Below are 25,126 nucleotides of genomic sequence, written 5' to 3'. Positions count from 1 at the left end.
GTATTAGTGCAGGTGTGTGTGTGTATTAGTGCAGGTGTGTGTGTATTAGTGCAGGTGTGTGTGTATTAGTGCAGGTGTGTGTGTATTAGTGCAGGTGTGTGTGTTTTAGTGCAGGTGTGTGTCTATTAGTGCAGGTGTGTGAGTATTAGTGCAGGTGTGTGTGTATTAGTGCAGGTGTGTGAGTATTAGTGCAGGTGTGTGTGTATTAGTGCAGGTGTGTGTGTATTAGTGCAGGTGTGTGTGTATTAGTGCAGGTGTGTGTGTATTAGTGCAGGTGTGTGTGTGTATTAGTGCAGGTGTGTGTCTATTAGTGCAGGTGTGTGTGTGTATTAGTGCAGGTGTGTGTCTATTAGTGCAGGTGTGTATTTATTAGTGCAGGTGTCTGTCTATTAGTGCGGGTGTGTGTCTATTAGTGCGGGTGTGTGTCTATTAGTGCGGGTGTGTGTCGATTAGTGCGGGTGTGTAAGTATTAGTGCGGGTGTGTGTCTATTAGTGCAGGTGTGTGTGTATTAGTGCGGGTGTGTGTGTATTAGTGCAGGTGTGTGTGTGTATTAGTGCAGGTGTGTGTCTATTAGTGCAGGTGTGTGTTTATTAGTGCAGGTGTGTGTGTGTATTAGTGCAGGTGTGTGTCTATTAGTGCAGGTGTGTGTTTATTAGTGCAGGTGTGTGTCTATTAGTGCAGGTGTGTATTTATTAGTGCAGGTGTCTGTCTATTAGTGCAGGTGTGTAAGTATTAGTGCGGGTGTGTGTGTATTAGTGCAGGTGTGTATTTATTAGTGCAGGTGTCTGTCTATTAGTGCAGGTGTGTAAGTATTAGTGCGGGTGTGTGTCTATTAGTGCGGGTGTGTGTGTATTAGTGCAGGTGTGTGAGTATTAGTGCAGGTGTGTGAGTATTAGTGCAGGTGTGTGTGTATTAGTGCAGGTGTGTGTGTATTAGTGCAGGTGTGTGTGTATTAGTGCAGGTGTGTGTGTATTAGTGCAGGTGTGTGTCTATTAGTGCAGGTGTGTGTCTATTAGTGCAGGTGTGTATTTATTAGTGCGGGTGTGTGTCTATTAGTGCGGGTGTGTGTCTATTAGTGCGGGTGTGTGTGTATTAGTGCGGGTGTGTGTGTATTAGTGCGGGTGTGTGTGTATTAGTGCGGGTGTGTGTGTATTAGTGCGGGTGTGTGTGTATTAGTGCAGGTGTGTGTGTGTATTAGTGCAGGTGTGTGTGTGTATTAGTGCGGGTGTGTGTGTATTAGTGCGGGTGTGTGTGTATTAGTGCGGGTGTGTGTGTATTAGTGCGGGTGTGTGTCTATTAGTGCGGGTGTGTGTGTATTAGTGCGGGTGTGTGTGTATTAGTGCGGGTGTGTGTGTATTAGTGCGGGTGTGTGTGTATTAGTGCGGGTGTGTGTTTATTAGTGCAGGTGTGTGTGTGTTTATTAGTGCAGGTGTGTGTGTGTGTATTAGTGCAGGTGTGTGTGTGTGTATTAGTGCAGGTGTGTGTGTCTATTAGTGCAGGTGTCTGTCTATTAGTGCAGGTGTGTGTGTATTAGTGCAGGTGTGTGTGTTTATTAGTGCAGGTGTGTGTCTATTAGTGCAGGTGTGTATTTATTAGTGCAGGTGTCTGTCTATTAGTGCAGGTGTGTATGTATTAGTGCAGGTGTGTGTGTATTAGTGCAGGTGTGTAAGTATTAGTGCGGGTGTGCGTGTATTAGTGCGGGTGTGCGTGTATTAGTGCGGGTGTGCGTGTATTAGTGAAGGTGTGCGTTTATTAGTGCAGGTGTGCGAGTATTAGTGCAGGTGTGTGTGTGTATATTAGTGCAGGTGTGTGTGTGTATTAGTGCAGGTGTGTGTGTGTATTAGTGCAGGTGTGTGTGTATTAGTGCAGGTGTGTGTGTATATTAGTGCAGGTGTGTGTATATTAGTGCAGGTGTGTGTGTATTAGTGCAGGTGTGTGTGTGTATTAGTGCAGGTGTGTGTGTGTATTAGTGCAGGTGTGTGTGTATTAGTGCAGGTGTGTGTGTATTAGTGCAGGTGTGTGTGTATTAGTGCAGGTGTGTGTGTGTATTAGTGCAGGTGTGTGTGTATTAGTGCAGGTGTGTGTGTGTTTATTAGTGCAGGTGTGTGTGTGTGTATTAGTGCAGGTGTGTATTTATTAGTGCAGGTGTCTGTCTATTAGTGCAGGTGTGTGTGTATTAGTGCAGGTGTGTAAGTATTAGTGCGGGTGTGTGTCTATTAGTGCGGGTGTGTGTGTGTATTAGTGCGGGTGTGTGTGTATTAGTGCGGGTGTGTGTGTATTAGTGCAGGTGTGTGTGTGTATTAGTGCAGGTGTGCGTGTATTAGTGCGGGTGTGCGTGTATTAGTGCGGGTGTGCGTGTATTAGTGAAGGTGTGCGTTTATTAGTGCAGGTGTGCGAGTATTAGTGCAGGTGTGTGTGTGTATATTAGTGCAGGTGTGTGTGTGTATTAGTGCAGGTGTGTGTGTGTATTAGTGCAGGTGTGTGTGTATTAGTGCAGGTGTGTGTGTGTATTAGTGCAGGTGTGTGTGTATATTAGTGCAGGTGTGTGTATATTAGTGCAGGTGTGTGTGTATTAGTGCAGGTGTGTGTGTGTATTAGTGCAGGTGTGTGTGTGTATTAGTGCAGGTGTGTGTGTATTAGTGCAGGTGTGTGTGTATTAGTGCAGGTGTGTGTGTATTAGTGCAGGTGTGTGTGTGTATTAGTGCAGGTGTGTGTGTATTAGTGCAGGTGTGTGTGTGTTTATTAGTGCAGGTGTGTGTGTGTGTATTAGTGCAGGTGTGTATTTATTAGTGCAGGTGTCTGTCTATTAGTGCAGGTGTGTGTGTATTAGTGCAGGTGTGTAAGTATTAGTGCGGGTGTGTGTCTATTAGTGCGGGTGTGTGTGTGTATTAGTGCGGGTGTGTGTGTATTAGTGCGGGTGTGTGTGTATTAGTGCAGGTGTGTGTGTGTTTATTAGTGCAGGTGTGTGTGTGTGTATTAGTGCAGGTGTGTGTGTGTATTAGTGCAGGTGTGTGTGTCTATTAGTGCGGGTGTGTGTGTATTAGTGCGGGTGTGTGTGTATTAGTGCGGGTGTGTGTGTATTAGTGCAGGTGTGTGTGTGTTTATTAGTGCAGGTGTGTGTGTGTATTAGTGCAGGTGTGTGTGTGTATTAGTGCAGGTGTGTGTGTCTATTAGTGCAGGTGTCTGTCTATTAGTGCAGGTGTGTGTGTATTAGTGCAGGTGTGTGTTTATTAGTGCAGGTGTGTGTCTATTAGTGCAGGTGTGTATTTATTAGTGCAGGTGTCTGTCTATTAGTGCAGGTGTGTGTGTATTAGTGCAGGTGTGTGTGTATTAGTGCAGGTGTGTAAGTATTAGTGCGGGTGTGTGTCTATTAGTGCGGGTGTGTGTGTATTAGTGCAGGTGTGTGTGTATTAGTGCAGGTGTGTGTGTGTTTATTAGTGCAGGTGTGTGTGTGTGTATTAGTGCAGGTGTGTGTGTGTATTAGTGCAGGTGTGTGTGTCTATTAGTGCAGGTGTGTGTGTATTAGTGCAGGTGTGTGTGTATTAGTGCAGGTGTGTGTGTTTATTAGTGCAGGTGTGTGTCTATTAGTGCAGGTGTGTATTTATTAGTGCAGGTGTGTGTGTATTAGTGCGGGTGTGTGTGTATTAGTGCGGGTGTGTGTGTATTAGTGTATTAGTGCGGGTGTGTGTGTATTAGTGCGGGTGTGCGTGTATTAGTGCGGGTGTGCGTGTATTAGTGCGGGTGTGCGTGTATTAGTGAAGGTGTGCGTTTATTAGTGCAGGTGTGCGAGTATTAGTGCAGGTGTGTGTGTGTATATTAGTGCAGGTGTGTGTGTGTATTAGTGCAGGTGTGTGTGTATTAGTGCAGGTGTGTGTGTGTGTATTAGTGCAGGTGTGTGTGTGTATTAGTGCAGGTGTGTGTGTATATTAGTGCAGGTGTGTGTATATTAGTGCAGGTGTGTGTGTATTAGTGCAGGTGTGTGTGTATTAGTGCAGGTGTGTGTGTATTAGTGCAGGTGTGTGTGTGTATTAGTGCAGGTGTGTGTGTATTAGTGCAGGTGTGTGTGTGTTTATTAGTGCAGGTGTGTGTGTGTGTATTAGTGCAGGTGTGTGTGTGTGTATTAGTGCAGGTGTGTGTGTGTGTATTAGTGCAGGTGTGTATTTATTAGTGCAGGTGTCTGTCTATTAGTGCAGGTGTGTGTGTATTAGTGCGGGTGTGTAAGTATTAGTGCGGGTGTGTGTCTATTAGTGCGGGTGTGTGTGTGTATTAGTGCGGGTGTGTGTGTATTAGTGCGGGTGTGTGTGTATTAGTGCAGGTGTGTGTGTGTTTATTAGTGCAGGTGTGTGTGTGTGTATTAGTGCAGGTGTGTGTGTGTATTAGTGCAGGTGTGTGTGTCTATTAGTGCGGGTGTGTGTGTATTAGTGCGGGTGTGTGTGTATTAGTGCAGGTGTGTGTGTGTTTATTAGTGCAGGTGTGTGTGTGTTTATTAGTGCAGGTGTGTGTGTGTTTATTAGTGCAGGTGTGTGTGTGTATTAGTGCAGGTGTGTGTGTGTATTAGTGCAGGTGTGTGTGTGTATTAGTGCAGGTGTGTGTGTGTATTAGTGCAGGTGTGTGTGTCTATTAGTGCAGGTGTCTGTGTTTATTAGTGCAGGTGTGTGTCTATTAGTGCAGGTGTGTATTTATTAGTGCAGGTGTCTGTCTATTAGTGCAGGTGTGTGTGTATTAGTGCAGGTGTGTGTGTATTAGTGCAGGTGTGTGTGTATTAGTGCGGGTGTGTGTGTATTAGTGCAGGTGTGTGTGTATTAGTGCAGGTGTGTGTGTGTTTATTAGTGCAGGTGTGTGTGTGTGTATTAGTGCAGGTGTGTGTGTCTATTAGTGCAGGTGTCTGTCTATTAGTGCAGGTGTGTGTGTATTAGTGCAGGTGTGTGTTTATTAGTGCAGGTGTGTGTCTATTAGTGCAGGTGTGTATTTATTAGTGCAGGTGTCTGTCTATTAGTGCAGGTGTGTGTGTATTAGTGCAGGTGTGTGTGTATTAGTGCAGGTGTGTAAGTATTAGTGCGGGTGTGTGTCTATTAGTGCGGGTGTGTGTGTATTAGTGCAGGTGTGTGTGTATTAGTGCAGGTGTGTGTGTGTTTATTAGTGCAGGTGTGTGTGTGTGTATTAGTGCAGGTGTGTGTGTGTATTAGTGCAGGTGTGTGTGTCTATTAGTGCAGGTGTGTGTGTATTAGTGCAGGTGTGTGTGTATTAGTGCAGGTGTGTGTGTATTAGTGCAGGTGTGTGTGTATTAGTGCAGGTGTGTGTGTGTATTAGTGCAGGTGTGTGTGTATTAGTGCAGGTGTGTGTGTGTTTATTAGTGCAGGTGTGTGTGTGTGTATTAGTGCAGGTGTGTGTGTATTAGTGCAGGTGTGTGTCTATTAGTGCAGGTGTGTATTTATTAGTGCAGGTGTGTGTGTATTAGTGCGGGTGTGTGTCTATTAGTGCGGGTGTGTGTGTATTAGTGCGGGTGTGTGTGTATTAGTGCGGGTGTGTGTGTATTAGTGCGGGTGTGTGTGTATTAGTGCAGGTGTGTGTGTATTAGTGCAGGTGTGTGTGTCTATTAGTGCGGGTGTGTGTGTATTAGTGCGGGTGTGTGTGTATTAGTGCAGGTGTGTGTGTGTGTATTAGTGCAGGTGTGTGTGTGTTTATTAGTGCAGGTGTGTGTGTGTTTATTAGTGCAGGTGTGTGTGTGTGTATTAGTGCAGGTGTGTGTGTGTATTAGTGCAGGTGTGTGTGTCTATTAGTGCAGGTGTCTGTCTATTAGTGCAGGTGTCTGTCTATAAGTGCAGGTGTCTGTCTATTAGTGCAGGTGTGTGTGTGTATTAGTGCAGGTGTGTGTGTTTATTAGTGCAGGTGTGTGTCTATTAGTGCAGGTGTGTGTGTATTAGTGCGGGTGTGTGTGTATTAGTGCGGGTGTGTAAGTATTAGTGCGGGTGTGTAAGTATTAGTGCGGGTGTGTAAGTATTAGTGCGGGTGTGCGTCTATTAGTGCGGGTGTGCGTGTATTAGTGCAGGTGTGTGTGTGTGTATTAGTGCAGGTGTGTGTGTGTTTATTAGTGCAGGTGTGTGTGTGTTTATTAGTGCAGGTGTGTGTGTGTTTATTAGTGCAGGTGTGTGTGTGTGTATTAGTGCAGGTGTGTGTGTGTATTAGTGCAGGTGTGTGTGTCTATTAGTGCAGGTGTCTGTCTATTAGTGCAGGTGTGTGTGTGTATTAGTGCAGGTGTGTGTGTTTATTAGTGCAGGTGTGTGTCTATTAGTGCAGGTGTGTGTGTATTAGTGCGGGTGTGTGTGTATTAGTGCGGGTGTGTAAGTATTAGTGCGGGTGTGTAAGTATTAGTGCGGGTGTGCGTCTATTAGTGCGGGTGTGCGTCTATTAGTGCGGGTGTGCGTGTATTAGTGCGGGTGTGCGTGTATTAGTGCGGGTGTGCGTGTATTAGTGCGGGTGTGTGTCTATTAGTGCGGGTGTGCGTGTATTAGTGCGGGTGTGCGTCTATTAGTGCGGGTGTGCGTGTATTAGTGCGGGTGTGCGTCTATTAGTGCGGGTGTGCGTGTATTAGTGCAGGTGTGCGAGTATTAGTGCAGGTGTGCGAGTATTAGTGCAGGTGTGTGTGTATATTAGTGCAGGTGTGTGTGTGTATTAGTGCAGGTGTGTGTGTGTATTAGTGCAGGTGTGTGTGTGTATTAGTGCAGGTGTGTGTGTGTATTAGTGCATGTGTGTGTGTATTAGTGCAGGTGTGTGTGTGTATTAGTGCAGGTGTGTGAGTATTAGTGCAGGTGTGTGTGTGTATTAGTGCAGGTGTGTGTGTGTATTAGTGCAGGTGTGTGTGTCTATTAGTGCAGGTGTCTGTCTATTAGTGCAGGTGTGTGTGTGTGTATTAGTGCAGGTGTGTGTGTTTATTAGTGCAGGTGTGTGTCTATTAGTGCAGGTGTGTGTCTATTAGTGCAGGTGTGTGTGTATTAGTGCGGGTGTGTAAGTATTAGTGCAGGTGTGTGTATATTAGTGCAGGTGTGTGTGTATTAGTGCAGGTGTGTGTGTTTATTAGTGCAGGTGTGTGTGTATTAATGCAGGTGTGTGTGTATTAATGCAGGTGTGTGAGTAGTAGTGCAGGTGTCTGTGTATTAGTGCATGTCTGTGTGTAGTAGTGCAGGTGTGTGAGTAGTAGTGCAGGTGTGTGAGTATTTGTGCAGGTGTGTGTAGTAGTGTAGGTGTGTTAGTATTAGTGCAGGCGTGTGAGTATTAGTGCAGGCGTGTGAGTATTAGAGCAGGTGTGTAAGTATTAGTGCAGGTGTGTGCATATTAGTGCAGGTGTGTGTGTATAAGTGCAGGTGGGTGAGTATTATAACAGGTGTGTGAGTATTAAAGCAGGTTTATGAGTTTTAGGGCAAGTGTGTGAGTATTAGTGCAGGTGTGTGTATATTTGTGCAGGTGCACTAACTGTTAACTGTTGATTTCTGTAAAGCTGCTTTGAGACAATGTCAATGCAGGTGTGTGTGTGTATTAGTGTAGGTGTGTGTGCATTAATGAAGGTGTGTGAGTATTAGGGCAGATGTGTGTGTATTTGTGCAGGTATGTGAGTATTACTGCGTGTGTGTGTGTGTATATTAGTGCAGGTGTGTGTGTGTATTAGTGCAGGTGTGTGAGTATTAGTGCAGCTGTGTGAGCATTAGAGCAGGTGTATAAGCATTAGTGCAGGTGTGTGTATTAGTGCAGGTGTGTGTAATAATGAAGGGGTGTGTGTTTTAATGAAAGTGTGTGTGTATTAGTGCAGGTGTGTGTGTGTGTGTATTAGTGCAGGTGTGTGTGTATTAGTGCAGGTGTGTGTGTATTAGTGCAGGTGTGTGTGTGTGTGTGTGTGTGTGTGTGTATTAGTGCAGGTGTGTGAGTATTAGTGCAGGTGTGTGTGTGTATTAGTGCAGGTGTGTGTAATAATGAAGGGGTGTGTGTTTTAATGAAGGTGTGTGTTTTAATGAAGGTGTGTGTATTAGTGCTGGTGTGTGTGTATTAGTGCAGGTGTGTGTGTATTAGTGCAGGTGTGTGTAATAATGAAGGGGTGTGTGTATTAGTGCAGGTGTGTGTGTGTGTGTGTGTGTGTGTGTGTGTATTAGTGCAGGTGTGTGTGTCTATTAGTGCAGGTGTGTGTGTGTGTGTGTATAAGTGTTAGTGCAGGTGTGTGAGTATTAATGCAGGTGTGTGTGTGTGTGTATTGGTGCAGGTGTGTGTATTAGTGCAGGTGTGTGAGTATTAGTGCAGGTGTGTGAGTATTAGTGCAGGTGTGTGTGTGTATTAGTGCAGGTGTGTGTAATAATGAAGGGGTGTGTGTTTTAATGAAGGTGTGTGTATTAGTGCAGGTGTGTGTGTGTGTGTGTATTAGTGCAGGTGTGTGTGTGTATTAGTGCAGGTGTGTGTGTGTGTGTGTGTGTCAAGTCAAGTCAAGTTTATTTGTATAGCGCTTTTCACAACAGACATTGTCTCAAAGCAGCTTTACAGAAAACAACAGTGAAGGTGAAGGTGTGCGTTTGTCCCTGATGAGCAAGCCTGAGCAAAACTCCCTTAGATGATATGAGGAAGAAACCTTGAGAGGAACCAGACTCAAAGGGGAACCCATCCTCATATGGGTGACATCAAGAGTTTGGTCATAAATCTTTCAACAATACAGAACAATTTGTGATCATCATAGATCCAGCATCAGCTTCTCCATGCCAGGGCCTTTAAACACTCGGCATCTACTTCTCCATGATCATCCATAGGTCCATAATCTTCACGAGGTGGGACGTGACTGGAGCTGGCCAAACCTCAGGAAGCCTCGGGATGGGGAGAGAAAGAGAAGCAGTGGAGAGGAATTAGCGTAGCTGCTGTTCATGATATTAACAGCACAAGTTGATAATGTGCATGTGATCAGATGTTCTGGAGCACAAGGTTGTGATGTGATGTGTGTGATGTGTGTTATGTGTAGGCTTTGCTAAAAAGATATGTTTTTAATCTACACTTAAACTGGGAGAGTGTATCTGAACCCCGAACACTGTCAGGAAGACTATTCCAGAGTTTAGGAGCTAAATGTGAAAATGCTCTACCGCCTTTAGTGGACTTTGCTATTCTAGGAACTACTAGAAGCCCAGAGTTTTGAGATCTCAGGGAGCGTGACGGATTGTAGCGTGTTAAAAGACTGGATAGATACATGGGAGCCAAACCATTTAGTGCTTTATAAGTGAGTAGCAGTAGTTTGTAGTCTATTCGAAACTTAATAGGAAGCCAATGTAGGGACGATAAGATTGGGGTTATATGATCGTATTTTCTTGACCTAGTAAGAACTCTTGCTGCTGCATTCTGAACTAACTGAAGCTTGTTTATTATTGATGCAGGACATCCACCTAGTAATGCATTACAGTAGTCTATTCTAGAGGTCATAAACGCATGGACGAGCTTCTCTGCATCAGATATAGATAACATATTTCTTAGCTTAGAAATATTTCTAAGGTGAAAGAAGGCTGTTTTTGTAACTTGATTGATGTGATTTTTAAAAGATAAGTTGCTGTCTAAAATAACTCCCAGGTCTTTTACCGTTGAACTAGTAGTTACAGAACAACCGTCTAAATGCAGGCTGAGATGCTGGAGCTTCTGTGTACTATTTTTTGGGCCGATGAGCAAAATCTCCGTTTTATCAGAATTTAATAGCAGAAAGTTATGGGTCATCCAATCTCTTATTTCTTCAACACACTCAGTTATGCGAGCTAATTGAGCTGTATTGCCTGGTTTGGATGAAATATATAGCTGGGTATCATCAGCATAACAATGGAAGCTAACTCCATGCCTTCTAATAATATTTCCTAATGGAAGCATGTATATTGTAAAAAGCAGGGGTCCCAGAACTGACCCTTGTGGCACGCCATAATTTACTAGCATTATCCTGGATAGCTCTCCATTTAAATCTACGAAATGGTAACGATTGGACAGGTAGGATTTAAACCAGCTTAATGCCTGTCCCTGAATACCGATGTAATTCTGTAAGCGATCGAGGAGAAGATCATGATCTATAGTGTCGAACGCAGCACTAAGATCTAGTAAAACTAATAGGGAGATGTAGCCTTGGTCTGAAGCTAAAAACAGGTCGTTAGTGATTTTAACTAGAGCAGTTTCTGTGCAATGATGGGGCCTAAAACCTGACTGAAACTCTTCAAAGATATTGTTCTCCTGCAAGTGGTTACATAACTGGGCAGCGACAATCTTTTCTAAAATCTTAGACATAAATGGGAGATTTGAAATTGGTCTGTAATTCGATAGCGTGCTTGGATCCAGATTAGGTTTTTTAATGAGGGGCTTAATAACTGCTAACTTGAGGGATTTAGGGACGTGACCTAACGATAGTGAGGAGTTAATAATATTTAAAAGAGGCTCACCAGCTGTATATAACACTTCCTTCAGTAGTTTAGTGGGAATTGGATCTAACTGACATGTTGTTGATTTAGCTTTCATAATAGCATCATACAGCTCTTCCTGTCCTATACATGTAAAACAGTGTAGTTGTGGGGTTGTAAGTACGATTGTGTCGGGAGATGCTGTCAGAGGTTGAACTGCCACAATTGTTTTTCTAATGTTATCTATTTTTTCAGTGAAGAAATTCATAAAGTCCTCACTACTAAACTGTGATGGAACACATTTTTCAGATCCCTGATTTGTTGTTAATTTAGCGACTGTACTGAAAAGGAACCTGGGGTTGTTTTTGTTATTTTCTATGTGTGTGTGTGTGTGTGTGTGTGTATAAGTGTTAGTGCAGGTGTGTGAGTATTAATGCAGGTGTGTGTGTGTGTTTATAAGTGTTAGTGCAGGTGTGTGAGTATTAATGCAGGTGTGTGTGTGTGTGTATTAGTGCAGGTGTGTGTGTGTGTGTGTGTGTATTAGTGCAGGTGTGTGTGTGTGTGTTTTAGTGCAGGTGTGTGTTTGTGTGTGTGTGTGTGTGTGAGTGTTAGTGCAGGTGTGTGAGTATTAATGCAGGTGTGTGTGTATTAGTGCAGGTGTGTGTGTGTGTGTGTGTGTGTGTGTGTGTATTAGTGCAGGTGTGTGTGTATTAGTGCAGGTGTGTGAGTATTAATGCAGGTGTGTGAGTATTAGTGCAGGTGTGTGAGTATTAGTGCAGGTGTGTGAGTATTAATGCAGGTGTGTGAGTATTAATGCAGGTGTGTGAGTATTAGTGCAGGTGTGTGAGTATTAGTGCAGGTCTGTGTGTATTATTGCAGGTGTGTGTGTGTGTATTAGTGCAGGTGTGTGTGTGTGTATTAGTGCAGGTGTGTGTGTGTGTATTAGTGCAGGTGTGTGTGTATTAGTGCAGGTGTGTGTAATAATGAAGGGGTGTGTGTTTTAATGAAGGTGTGTGTGTATTAGTGCAGGTGTGTGTGTGTGTGTGTGTGTGTGTGTGTGTGTGTGTGTGTGTGTATTAGTGCAGGTGTGTGTGTATTAGTGCAGGTGTGTGAGTATTACTGCAGGTGTTTGTGTATTAGTGCAGGTGTGTGAGTATTAGTGCAGGTGTGTGAGTATTAATGCAGATGTGTGAGCATTAGTGCAAGTGTGTGAGTATTAGTGCGGGTGTGTGAGTATTAGTGCAAGTGTGTGTGTATTAGTGCAGGTGTGTGTGTATTAGTGCAGGTGTGTGTGTATTGGTGCAGGTGTGTGAGTATTAGTGCAGGTGTGTGTGTGTGTATTAGTGCAGGTGTGTGTAATAATGAAGGGGTGTGTGTATTAGTGCAGGTGTGTGTGTATTAGTGCAGGTGTGTGTGTGTGTGTGTGTGTGTGTGTGTGTGTGTGTGTGTGTGTATTAGTGCATGTGTGTGTGTATTAGTGCAGGTGTGTGTGTATTAGTGCAGGTGTGTGTGTATTAGTGCAGGTGTGTGAGTAGTAGTGCAGGTGTGTGTGTATTAGAGCAGGTGTGTGTGTAGTAGTGCAGGTGTGTGTGTATTAGAGCAGGTGTGTGTGTATTAGTGCAGGTGTGTGTGTATTAGAGCAGGTGCGTGTGTAGTAGTGCAGGTGTGTGAGTATTAATGCATGTGTGTGAGTTTTAGAGCAGGTGTGTGTGTATTAGTGCAGGTGTGTGAGTATTAGTGCAGGTGTGTGAGTATTAGTGCAAGTGTGTGTGTATTAGTGCAAGTGTGTGTGTATTAGTGCAGGTGTGTGTGTATTAGTGCAGGTGTGTGTGTATTAGTGCAGGTGTGTGAGTACTAGTGCAAGGGTGTGAGTACTAGTGCAAGGGTGTGAGTATTAGTGCAGGTGTGTGAGCATTAGTGCAGGTGTGTGAGCATTAGTGCAGATGTGTGAGTATTAGTGCAGGTGTGTGAGTATTAGTGCAGATGTGTAAGTATTAGTGCAGGTGTGTGAGTAGAAGTGCAGCTGTGTGAGTATTATAACAGGTGTGTGTGTATTAGTGCAGGTGTGTAAGTATTAGTGCAGGTGTGTGTGTATTAGAGCAGGTGTGTGTGTAGTAGTGCAGGTGTGTAAGTATTAATGCATGTGTGTGAGTTTTAGAGCAGGTGTGTGTGTAGTCGTGCAGGTGTGTGAGTATTAGTGCAGGTGTGTGAGTATTAGTACAGCTGTGTGTGTATTAGTGCAGGTGTGTGTAGTAGTGTATGTGTGTTAGTATTAAGGCCGGTGTGTTAGTATTAGTGCAGGTGTCTGTGTATTAGTGCAGGTGTGTGAGTAGTAGTGCAGGTGTGTGTGTATTAGAGCAGGTGTGTGTGTATTAGAGCAGGTGTGTGTGTATTAGAGCAGGTGTGTGTGTAGTAGTGCAGATGTGTGTGTATTAGAGCAGGTGTGTGTGTATTAGTGCAGGTGTGTGTGTAGTAGTGCAGGTGTGTGTGTATTAGAGCAGGTGTGTGTGTAGTAGTGCAGGTGTGTGAGTATTAATGCATGTGTGTGAGTTTTAGAGCAGGTGTGTGTGTATTAGTGCAGGTGTGTAAGTATTAGTGCAGGTGTGTGAGTATTAGTACAGCTGTGTGTGTATTAGTGCAGGTGTGTGTAGTAGTGTATGTGTGTTAGTATTAAGGCCGGTGTGTTAGTATTAGTGCAGGTGTCTGTGTATTAGTGCAGGTGTGTGAGTAGTAGTGCAGGTGTGTGTGTATTAGTGCAGGTGTGTGTGTATTAGTGCAGGTGTGTGTGTATTAGTGCAGGTGTGTGAGTAGTAGTGCAGGTGTGTTAGTATTAGTGCAGGTGTCTGTGTATTAGTGCAGGTGTGTGAGTAGTAGTGCAGGTGTGTGTGTATTAGTGCAGGTGTGTGTGTATTAGTGCAGGTGTGTGTGTATTGGTGCAGGTGTCTGTGTATTAGTGCACGTGTGTGTGTATTAGTGCAGGTGTGTGAGTAATAGTGCAGGTGTGTGAGTAGTAGTGCATGTGTGTGTGTATTAGTGCTGGTGTGTGAGTAGTAGTGCAGGTGTCTGTGTATTAGTGCACGTGTGTGTGTATTAGTGCAGGTGTGTGTGTATTAGTGCAGGTGTGTGTGTAGTAGTGCAGGTGTGTGTGTATTAGTGCAGGTGTGTGTGTATTAGTGCAGGTGTCTGTGTATTAGTGCACGTGTGTGTGTATTAGTGCAGGTGTGTGAGTAATAGTGCAGGTGTGTGTGTATTAGTGCAGGTGTGTGAGTAATAGTGCAGGTGTGTGTGTAGTAGTGCAGATGTGTGTGTATTAGAGCAGGTGTGTGTGTATTAGTGCAGGTGTGTGTGTAGTAGTGCAGGTGTGTGTGTATTAGAGCAGGTGTGTGTGTAGTAGTGCAGGTGTGTGAGTATTAATGCATGTGTGTGAGTTTTAGAGCAGGTGTGTGTGTATTAGTGCAGGTGTGTAAGTATTAGTGCAGGTGTGTGAGTATTAGTACAGCTGTGTGTGTATTAGTGCAGGTGTGTGTAGTAGTGTATGTGTGTTAGTATTAAGGCCGGTGTGTTAGTATTAGTGCAGGTGTCTGTGTATTAGTGCAGGTGTGTGAGTAGTAGTGCAGGTGTGTGTGTATTAGTGCAGGTGTGTGTGTATTAGTGCAGGTGTGTGAGTAGTAGTGCAGGTGTGTTAGTATTAGTGCAGGTGTCTGTGTATTAGTGCAGGTGTGTGAGTAGTAGTGCAGGTGTGTGTGTATTAGTGCAGGTGTGTGTGTATTAGTGCAGGTGTGTGTGTATTAGTGCAGGTGTCTGTGTATTAGTGCACGTGTGTGTGTATTAGTGCAGGTGTGTGAGTAATAGTGCAGGTGTGTGAGTAGTAGTGCATGTGTGTGTGTATTAGTGCTGGTGTGTGAGTAGTAGTGCAGGTGTCTGTGTATTAGTGCACGTGTGTGTGTATTAGTGCAGGTGTGTGAGTAATAGTGCAGGTGTGTGAGTAGTAGTGCATGTGTGTGTGTATTAGTGCTGGTGTGTTAGTAGTAGTGCAGGTGTCTGTGTATTAGTGCACGTGTGTGTGTATTAGTGCAGGTGTGTGAGTAATAGTGCAGGTGTGTGAGTAGTAGTGCATGTGTGTGTGTATTAGTGCTGGTGTGTGAGTAGTAGTGCAGGTGTCTGTGTATTAGTGCACGTGTGTGTGTATTAGTGCAGGTGTGTGAGTAATAGTGCAGGTGTGTGAGTAGTAGTGCATGTGTGTGTGTGTATTAGTGCTGGTGTGTTAGTAGTAGTGCAGGTGTCTGTGTATTAGTGCACGTGTGTGTGTATTAGTGCTGGTGTGTGAGTATTAGACCATATGTGTGTAAGTGGTAGTGCAGGTGTGTGTGTATTAGTGCAGGTCTGTGTGTATTAGTGCAGGTGTGTGTGGTTTTGTGGAGGTGTGTGTGTATCAGAGCTGCTCAGGTCATTTACATTTACTTCCTGTTTCAGCATCAGTACCTGTCAGAAGCTCTGCAGTGGAGAGCACAGACAGACCCCGACCACGTGCTCTATGTACTGCTGAATGCAAAGGTAACACACACACACACACACACACACACACACACACACACTTGCCATCCACTTTTTTAGGAACATCTGCTGATCTCCTGCTACGATGTTCACATATAACAGTCTGCAAAGTTTACACTGAATGCTAATGTTCTGTGAGAGTTCTGGTCTTAAGGCTGAAACATCTCTGATGAGAGATTAGAGGAGATCACAGCGCTCTATTCAACCACATTTAGCTCAAAAGCATGTCACCTAAAAGAGCAGAAGAGCACATTGCTCAAAATACAGTTGATAGTGAGTGTATACTGGATGTAAAAGTGTGCTCATTTTGTGTGTGTGTGTGTGTTTGCATGTATGTGTGTGGGGGGGGGTAGGGCGTGGCAGTTTGCACAGCTACATGTGTACAGCTTCACAAAAGAGCTGAGAAGATCGCTGCAGCTCTCATGGAGAGAAGTGGAATTAGCATTGGAGAGAACATTGTGCTGTTATACCCACCAGGTGAACAACACACACACACACACACACACACACACACACACACACACACACACACACACACACACACACACGCACACACACACACAGATTAATCATCTACTATTTATAAATAGATCTTAATTAGTATTAAACCAGTATTACCATCCATCTCTCATTTATTAAGCTAATTAATATGAGTGCATAATGAGTGTATAATCAATATTATAATGAGCATATACTGAATATTAACACTCTTAGTTACATGTAATACACGTCATTCTGTACATGTAGAATTATTAAATTTTATTTATAAACAGTTTTAATGAGTGTATACTAAATATTAATGCACATGTAATGGACTTTTTATGAGCATATAATGAACATTCACAAGTGTTTACTAAATACTGATGTACATGCAATAGGCATTAATGATTATATAACGGACTTTAACAAGCATATAGTGAATATTAACAAGCATATAATCAACTATAACAAGTGTATATTAAATATTGACGAGCATGTAACGGATATTAGAAGCATATAGTGAATATTAATGAGCATATAATCAATATTAATAAGCATATAATGGACATTAACAAGTGCACAGTGAATATTAATGAGCGTATAGTGGACTTTAACGAGCATATGGTAAATATTAAGTTTAGTTTTGAATGTATAGTGAATATAAACAAGCATGTAATGGACAGTAATGTGTAGTGGTGATGTGGAGGATCAGAAGGTCAGGGGTTCACCAAGCTGCCACTCTTGAGCCCTTGAGCAAGGCCCTTAACCCTTTGTGCTCCAGGAGCGCTGTATCATGGCTGTCGCTGTGCTCTGACCCCATCTTACCATTACTGAGATCCATGAAGAAAGAATTCTACTGTGCTATAAGGTACATGTGACATGCAAACAGCAACTTTTTTTTTTCTTTTTGTATAGTGAATATTAACAAGTATGTAATGTATGTTAACGGGTGCATTATTGACATTTCAAGCAGTTAAATAATATTAATGAGTGTATACTGAATATTACCAAGCATATATACAATCATATTCAAATGTACACACGTAATTTTGTACATGTAGAATAAGTTTAAATCAAATAAAAGTAACTCAACCCAGTCATTAGTGTTACACAAGTCAGGTGAGTCTCAGTGTCGGTCCGAGTCTGGATAAATGTGGAGGTTTGTGTTATGAAGGACGTCCAGTGTAATATACAGTGAGGAAAATAAGTATTTGAACACGCTGCTATTTTGCAAGTTCTCCCACTTAGAAATCATGGAGGGGTCTGAAAATGTCATCGTAGGTGCATGTCCACTGTGAGAGACATAATCTAAAAAAAAAATCCAGAAATCACAATGTATGATTTTTAAACTATTTATTTGTATGATACAGCTGCAAATAAGTATTTGAACACCTGAGAAAGTCAATGTTAATATTTGGTACAGTAGCCTTTGTTTGCAATTACAGAGGTCAAACGTTTCCTGTAGTTTTTCACCAGGTTTGCACACACTGCAGGAGGGATTTTGGCCCACTCCGCCACACAGATCTTCTCTAGATCAGTCAGGTTTCTGGCCTGTAGCTGAGAAACACGGAGTTTGAGCTCCCTCCAAAGATTCTCTATTGGGTTTAGGTCTGGAGACTGGCTAGGCCACGCCAGAACCTTGATATGCTTCTTACAGAGCCACTCCTTGGTTATCCTGGCTGTGTGCTTCGGGTCATTGTCATGTTGGAAGACCCAGCCTCGACCCATCTTCAATGCTCTAGCTGAGGGAAGGAGGTTGTTCCCCAAAATCTCGCAATACATGGCCCCAGTCATCCTTTCCTTAATACAATGCAGTCGCCCTGTCCCATGTGCAGAAGAACACCCCCAAAGCATGATGCTACCACCCCCATGCTTCACAGTAGGGATGGTGTTCTTGGGATGGTACTCATCATTCTTCTTCCTCCAAACATGTTTATTGGAATTATGACCCAAAAGTTCTATTTTGGTCTCATCTGACCACATGACTTTCTCCCATGACTCCTCTGGATCATCCAAATGGTCATTGGCAAACTTAAGATGTGCCTGGACATGTGCTGGTTTCAGCAGGGGAACCTTCCGTGCAATGCATGATTTCAAACCATGACGTCTTAGTGTATTACCAACAATAACCATGGAAACGGTGGTCCCAGCTCTTTTCAGGTCATTGACCAGCTCCTCCTGTGTAGTTCTGGGCTGATTTCTCACCTTCCTTAGGATCATTGAGACCCCACGAGGTGAGATCTTGCATGGAGCCCCAGTCCGAGGGAGATTGACAGTCATGTTTAGCTTCTTCCATTTTCTAATGATTGCTCCAACAGTGGACCTTTTTTCACCAAGCTGCTTGGCAATTTCCCCGTAGCTCTTTCCAGCCTTGTGGAGGTGTACAATTTTGTCTCTAGTGTCTTTGGACAGCTCTTTGGTCTTGGCCATGTTAGTAGTTGGATTCTTACTGATTGTATGGGGTGGACAGGTGTCTTTATGCAGCTAACGACCTCAAACAGGTGCATCTAATTTAGGATAATAAATGTAGTGGAGGTGGACATTTTAAAGGCAGACTAACAGGTCTTTGAGGGTCAGAATTCTAGCTGATAGACAGGTGTTCAAATACTTATTTGCAGCTGTATCATACAAATAAATAGTTTAAAAATCATACATTGTGATTTCTGGATTTAGATTTTTTTAGATTATGTCTCTCACAGTGGACATGCACCTACGATGACAATTTCAGACCCCTCCATGATTTCTAAGTGGGAGAACTTGCAAAATAGCAGCGTTTTCAAATACTTATTTTCCTCACTGTATGTGCCAAATACGGATCAGGAATCAGAACTTCGTAGCGGATCGGTCGAGACCCGGGTTACCAACGACCACCACAGGTATCATTAACAACAGGGTTAGGGTGTAAATTGTGCTACTGTTGGCTAAAGGAGGAGAAGGAGAGGAGGAAGACGTCTACAGAGACAGCAGGGAAAGGAGAAGTGGAGGAGAGTGGAGGTTCAGGTTGGTACTTTGTGGATGTGGAGGGGCAGATGGTGGTAGATTTTGCTAAAAGGATGGAAATGGCAGTGGTGAACACGTATTTTGCGAAGAAGGAGGATCACAGGGTGACGTATAAGAGTGGAGGAAGGTGCACACAGATGGACTATGTTCTATGTAGGAGATGCAACCTGAAGGAGATTGGAGACTGTAAGGTGTTGGCAGGGGACAGTGTAGCTAAACAGCATGGGATGGTGGTCTGTAGGATGGTTTTGGAGGTGAAGAAGAAGAGGAGGAAAGTGAGGACTGAATGAAGAATAAGATGGTGGAAACTAAAGGAGGAAGACTGTAGTGTGAGATTCAGGGAAGAGGTCAGACAGGAGCTCGGTGGTGGTGAAGAGGTGCTGGATGATTGGGGATCTACTGCAGAAGTGATGAGGGAGACAGTTAGAAAGGTGTGACTTGGTGTGACATCTGGAAATAGAAAGGAATTCAAAGAGACGTGGTGGTGGAATGAGGAAGTGCAGAAGAAGAAAGAAGAGGGATGTGGTGAAAGCCAAGGAAAAGGCATATAAGGAGCTGTAGGAAAAGTTGGACACTAAGGAAGGAGATAAGGATTTGTAGTGATTGGTCAGGCAGAGGAACCCGAGGATGTACTGCAAGTTAGAGCAATAAAGGATGGAGATGGAAATGTGTTGACTAGTGAGGAGAGTGTGTTGAGAAGGTGGAGGAAGTATTTTGAGCAGCTGATGAATGTGAAAAATGAGAGAGAAGGTTGGATGGTGTGGAGATGTGAAGCAGGAAGTGGATAGGATTAGTAAGGAGGAAGTGAGAGCAGCGATTAAGAGGATGAAGAGTGGAAAGTCGGTTGAACCAGATGACATACCAGTAAAAGCATGGAGATGTTAAGAAGAGATGCAGTGGAGCTTTTAACCAGATTGTTTAACAGGATTCTGGAAGGTGAGAAGATGCCTGAGGAATGGAGAAGAAGTGTGCTGGTACTGATCTTTAATAATAAGGGAGATGTGCAGACCTGCAGTAACTACAGAGGAATTAAGTTGATCAGTCACACCATGAAGTTATGGGAAAGAGTAGTGGAAGCCAGGCTGAGAGAAGAGGTGACCATCTTTGAGTAACAGTATGGTTTCATGCCGAGGAAGAGCACCACAGATGCCTTATTTGCTTTGAGGATGTTGATGGAGAAGTATAGAGAAGGTCAGAAGGAGCTGCATTGTGTGTTTGTGGATTTAGAGAAAGCGTACGACAGGGTGGAGAGAGGAGTTGTGGTATTGTATGAGGAAGTCTGGTGTGTCAGAGAAGTATGTAAGGGTGGTGCAGGACATGTATGAGGACAGTGTGACAGACTGGTTCAAGGTGGAGGTTGAACTGCATCAAGGATCGGCTCTGAGCCCTTTCCTGTTTGCAGTGGTGATGGACAGGTTGAAGGACGAGGTCAGACAGGAGTCTCCCTGGACTATGTTGTTTGTGATATTGTGATTTGTGGTGAGAGTAGGGAGCAGGTGGAGAAGAGCCTGGAGAGGTGAAGGTACACGCTGGAGAGAAGGGGAATGAAAGTCAGTAGGAGTAAGACAGAGTACATGTGTGTGAATGAGAGGGAGGGCAGTGGAGGGGTGCGGTTGCAGGGAGAAGAGGTGGAGAAGGTGGAGGAGTTCAGGTACCTGGGGTCAACAGTGCAAAGTAATGGAGAGTGTGTTAGAGAAGTGAAGAAAAGAGTGCAGGCAGGGTGGAGTGGGTGGAGAAGAGTGATAGCAGGAGTGATTTGTGATAGAAGAGTATCTGTGAGAGTAAAAGGGAAAGTTTATAGGACTGTGGTGAGACGTGAGATGTTGTATGGTTTAGAGACAGAGGCATTGAGTAAAAGACAGGAGGTGGAGCTGGAGGTAGCAGAGCTGAAGATGTTGAGATGTTCGTTGTGAGTGATATGAATGGACAGGATTAGAAATGAGTTTATTAGAGGGACAGCACATGTAGGATGTTTTGGAGACAAGGTGAGGAGGTGAGATTGAGATGGTTTGGACATGTGCAGAGGAGGGACATGGGGTATATCAGTAGGAGAATGCTGAGGATGGAGACACCAGGAAGGAGGAAAAGAGGAAGACCAAGGAGGAGGTTTATGGATGTGGTGAGGGAAGACATGCAGGTAGTTGGTGTGAAAGAGGCAGATGGGTATGGAGACGGATGATCTGCTGTGGTGCCCCCTAATGGGAGAAGGGAAAATGAGTTTATATTTTGCTACATTCCAGTAAATTTAAAGTGTGTGTGTGTGTGTGTGTGTGTGTGTGTGTGTGTGTGTGTGTGTGTGTGTGTGTGTGTGTGTGCAGGTATTGATCTGATTGCAGCGTTTTATGGCTGTCTGTACGCTGGTTGTATTCCCGTCACGGTGCGGCCGCCACACCCACAGAACCTCTCAGCCACATTGCCAACAGTCCGCATGATCATTGACGTAAGTGTGTGCGTGCGCGTGCGTGTGCGTGTGTGTGTATTTGTGTGTGTGTGTTTACAAATTAATGCGTGACATTACATTTTTATCATTAATTATGTCGTTTAGTGTTTACAGTCAATCATTTTATGCATCAACCAATCATTTTGGTTTAGAGTCAGAGTTGTCCAATCAAATCGCAGGTATTATCTGTCAATCACAAATGTGACATCCATCACATTTATTATGTACATTGTGTTTATTATGTGCACAAAATTATTACATAAATTTTTCCTGGTCATATTAAAAATTATGAGTTCATCCAATCAACTGATCGATCAAATAATCAATTAATCAAGTTATAATTGTAAATTGTAAAAGTTGAATGCCAGCTCGTTACATAATCTTTACCGCTATAACATGGGAATAAAACACTGTTATACATTAATCATATGTGTGAAACTTAATCCAACTTTGAGTTGGATGAAATGTTGTAGGGGTGTATGAGGAAATGAGAAGTGTGTGTTGCATCTCTTACAGGTGAGTAAAGCCGCCTGCATCCTCACCACTCAGATTCTTACCAAGATTCTGCGATCTAAAGAAGCCGCTACTTCGGTGAACATAAAGACGTGGCCCATCATAATAGACACAGGTACCAACCCCCTGTCCTGCTCCGCATGTGGACTCATAGTGAAATCAGATCAGCTCAGTTCCAGTGTTACCTTTTGTCACCCATTTTTCACCCCATAACCGTCTTTTAAAATCATATTTTCTTCTCATTTTAGCTTGTAATGTATTTTTTAGCACACTTTCTGTTCAGTGTTCCCTTTTTTCCAGATGTAGATCTGCATGGACTGGTTTTAGATCAGTAAGGCATCATTACAGAGTAGTGTAGATCTGTGTTGTAGAATCAAGTCTCTTTGCTTTTGGCTCATAGATGATCTTCCCCGTAAAAGACCTCCAAACATCTACAAACCTCCGTCTGCTGACGTGATCGCTTACCTGGACTTCAGCGTGTCCACCACAGGCATGCTCACGGGAGTCAAAGTGAGAACACACATCACCATCTCAATAAATATAGATAAATATCTGGGGTGTATATGTAAGTGTGTGATTGGATATGATTGGATGTGAAGTGTATATGTGAGTGTGTGATTGGATGTGGAGTGTATATGTGAGTGTGAGATTGGATATGATTGGATGTGGAGTGTATATGTGAGTGTGTGATTGGATATGATTGGATGTGGAGTGTATATGTGAGTGTGTGATTGGATATGATTGGATGTGGAGTGTATATGTGAGTGTGTGATTAGATATGATTGGATGTGGAGTGTGTATGTGAGTGTGTGATTGGATGTGAAGTGTATATGTGAGTGTGTGATTGGATATGATTGGATGTGGAGTGTATATGTGAGTGTGTGATTGGATATGATTGGATGTGGAGTGTATATGTGAGTGTGTGATTGGATATGATTGGATGTGGAGTGTATATGTGAGTGTGTGATTGGATATGATTGGATGTGGAGTGTATATGTAAGTGTGTGATTGGATATGATTGGATGTGGAGTGTATATGTGAGTGTGTGATTGGATGTGGAGTGTATATGTGAGTGTGTGATTGGATATGATTGGATGTGGAGTGTATATGTAAGAGTGTGTGATTGGATGTGGAGTGTGTATGTGAGTGTGTGATTGGATGTGAAGTGTATATGTGAGTGTGTGATTGGATATGATTGGATGTGGAGTGTATATGTGAGTGTGTGATTGGATGTGGAGTGTATATGTGAGTGTGTGATTGGATATGATTGGATGTGGAGTGTATATGTGAGTGTTTGATTGGATGTGGAGTGTATATGTGAGTGTGTGATTGGATGTGGAGTGTATATGTGAGTGTGTGATTGGATATGATTGGATGTGGAGTGTATATGTGAGTGTGTGATTGGATATGATTGGATGTGGAGTGTATATGTGAGTGTGTGATTGGATGTGGAGTGTATATGTGAGTGTGTGATTGGATGTGGAGTGTATATGTGAGTGTGTGATTGGATGTGGAGTGTATATGTGAGTGTGTGATTGTATATGATTGGATGTGGAGTGTATATGTAAGAGTGTGTGATTGGATGTGGAGTGTGTATGTGAGTGTGTGATTGGATGTGAAGTGTATATGTGAGTGTGTGATTGGATGTGGAGTGTATATGTGAGTGTGTGATTGTATATGATTGGATGTGGAGTGTATATGTAAGAGTGTGTGATTGGATGTGGAGTGTGTATGTGAGTGTGTGATTGGATGTGAAGTGTATATGTGAGTGTGTGATTGGATATGATTGGATGTGGAGTGTATATGTGAGTGTGTGATTGGATATGATTGGATGTGGAGTGTATATGTGAGTGTGTGATTGGATATGATTGGATGTGGAGTGTATATGTGAGTGTGTGATTGGATGTGGAGTGTATATGTGAGTGTGTGATTGGATGTGGAGTGTATATGTGAGTGTGTGATTGGATATGATTGGATGTGGAGTGTATATGTGAGTGTGTGATTGGATGTGGAGTGTATATGTGAGTGTGTGATTGGATGTGGAGTGTATATGTGAGTGTGTGATTGGATGTGGAGTGTATATGTGAGTGTGTGATTGGATGTGGAGTGTATATGTGAGTGTGTGATTGGATGTGGAGTGTATATGTGAGTGTGTGATTGGATGTAATCTGATTATCTCGTTGGTTGGTGATCAGATCTCTCACTCGGCGGTCAGTGCTCTGTGTCGCTCTATAAAGCTGCAGTGTGAGCTCTACTCCTCTCGCCAACTCGCCATCTGCCTCGACCCGTACTGTGGACTCGGCTTCGTACTCTGGTGTCTGGCCAGGTAAACCCCACTCACAGTGTCGGGCCGTGTATTTGGTACCTGGACCTTCAGTGAGGATGTACTCGACTAAATCCACCTCTTACACCACCATCACATCACATCACAATTATAGAAACCATCAATACAATACAAACACACAATATAACAACACGTGCATTACAGAGAGACGTTTCACATCTGGAGCTGAAAACCATTTTACTAAAACAACAACCCAGTTACACTCCAAACCTCCACACTACAACCACAACTGTGCACCTACAACATCTGGAGCAGTTCACAATCAATATTTGTCTAATAACATCACAAAAACATTAAAATGTAAATAAAACACAACCTACACACCAGAGACACAGACTCATAATGTGCAGCGCCCCCCAGAGGCTGTAATCCAGTGGTACTGCTCGTATTCACTGGTCTGGAAGTGGAGAACAAACCCTTTCCCAGGCTGAGACACGCTAGCGAGCTTCAGGGTTGGTGACCTCCTCCCCATGTCTCGCTTTTCTTCATAATGTATTTTCAAGTGTCTGAGACCAAATAAATTTCTCTTCCTCTGTAGGTATAAAAAAGTCTAACTCAGATGTATGAACGTGTGCAGAGCTACACACGTGTTTTACCAGTCGAACTCGGCTGTAACAGTTTCCCTCTGAACAACCAATCAGAGGACGGAACAATGCTGACGCTATTCTGGGCCAGTGATCTGCTCTGTGAGGAGAATCTGAAATCTGATTGGATAAAGAAACAGAGCTGTTGGTAATAAACTCGATGGTAAAAGTCCAGCAGTACTGATTCTGAAGGTTCTGAGGAGATTAGATTCACATGGCAGCACATAGAGACTGAAATCTGATTGGATAAAAAAATCCATCCACATATACGTGCTGAAGCAGTGCAGCCGAGAGAAACACCACGACATGAAGAGAAGAAACTGATGGAAGAAATTCATACAATTTCATGGAACAAATATTAGAATTGAGGTTATAAATGTAGGTCAGTGTTTCTGATAGTGTTTAGACCAGTAGAGAAGATTTACTGACCCTGACCGCACACCACTGCTACACACACACACACACACGCACACACACACACACACACACACACACATACACACACACACACACACACACACACACACACACACACACACACACACATACACACACACACACACTCTCTCTTTTTTTTAATTTTTCCTGTTTTATTCTTTTATATTCTATTGTTTTGTTTTTTAAAAGGCACAGTTATGTATGTGACAAATAAAATGTAATTTTAATTAATGCATGGATTGTAAGAAATAAGAGATTATTTTAGTGCGTGTGTGTGTGTGTGTGTGTGTGTGTGTGTGTAGTGTGTACTCAGGTCATCAGTCGATCCTAATTCCTCCTCTTGAGTTGGAGAGTTCGTTATCTCTGTGGTTGAGCACGCTGAGT

At 43.3% G+C, this 25,126-nt stretch overlaps 1 protein-coding gene across 4 annotated transcripts in view; it reads left to right on the top strand.

Annotated features, from left to right (window-relative positions):
- Positions 1 to 25,126, top strand: part of dip2bb (disco-interacting protein 2 homolog Bb) — a 61,139-nt gene that overhangs the window by 33,252 nt on the left and 2,761 nt on the right. For all 4 annotated transcript variants that reach the window (XM_083562433.1, XM_083562436.1, XM_083562434.1 and 1 more), the window contains 7 exons: positions 14,863 to 14,943; positions 15,297 to 15,420; positions 20,742 to 20,863; positions 21,380 to 21,491; positions 21,777 to 21,886; positions 23,572 to 23,702; positions 25,045 to 25,126. The exon at positions 25,045 to 25,126 is cut by the window's right edge and continues 87 nt beyond it. In XM_083562433.1, coding sequence (XP_083418559.1) covers positions 14,863 to 14,943; positions 15,297 to 15,420; positions 20,742 to 20,863; positions 21,380 to 21,491; positions 21,777 to 21,886; positions 23,572 to 23,702; positions 25,045 to 25,126 — 762 coding nt within the window. The remainder of the gene's footprint in view (positions 1 to 14,862; positions 14,944 to 15,296; positions 15,421 to 20,741; positions 20,864 to 21,379; positions 21,492 to 21,776; positions 21,887 to 23,571; positions 23,703 to 25,044) is intronic.

This window comes from Silurus aristotelis, assembly GCF_946808225.1.
Source record: "Silurus aristotelis genome assembly, chromosome: 2".
Classification (NCBI taxonomy): Eukaryota; Metazoa; Chordata; class Actinopteri; order Siluriformes; family Siluridae; genus Silurus; species Silurus aristotelis.
The sequence above is the reverse complement of the archived record's forward strand: the minus strand, read 5'-3'. Positions and strand labels throughout refer to the sequence as shown.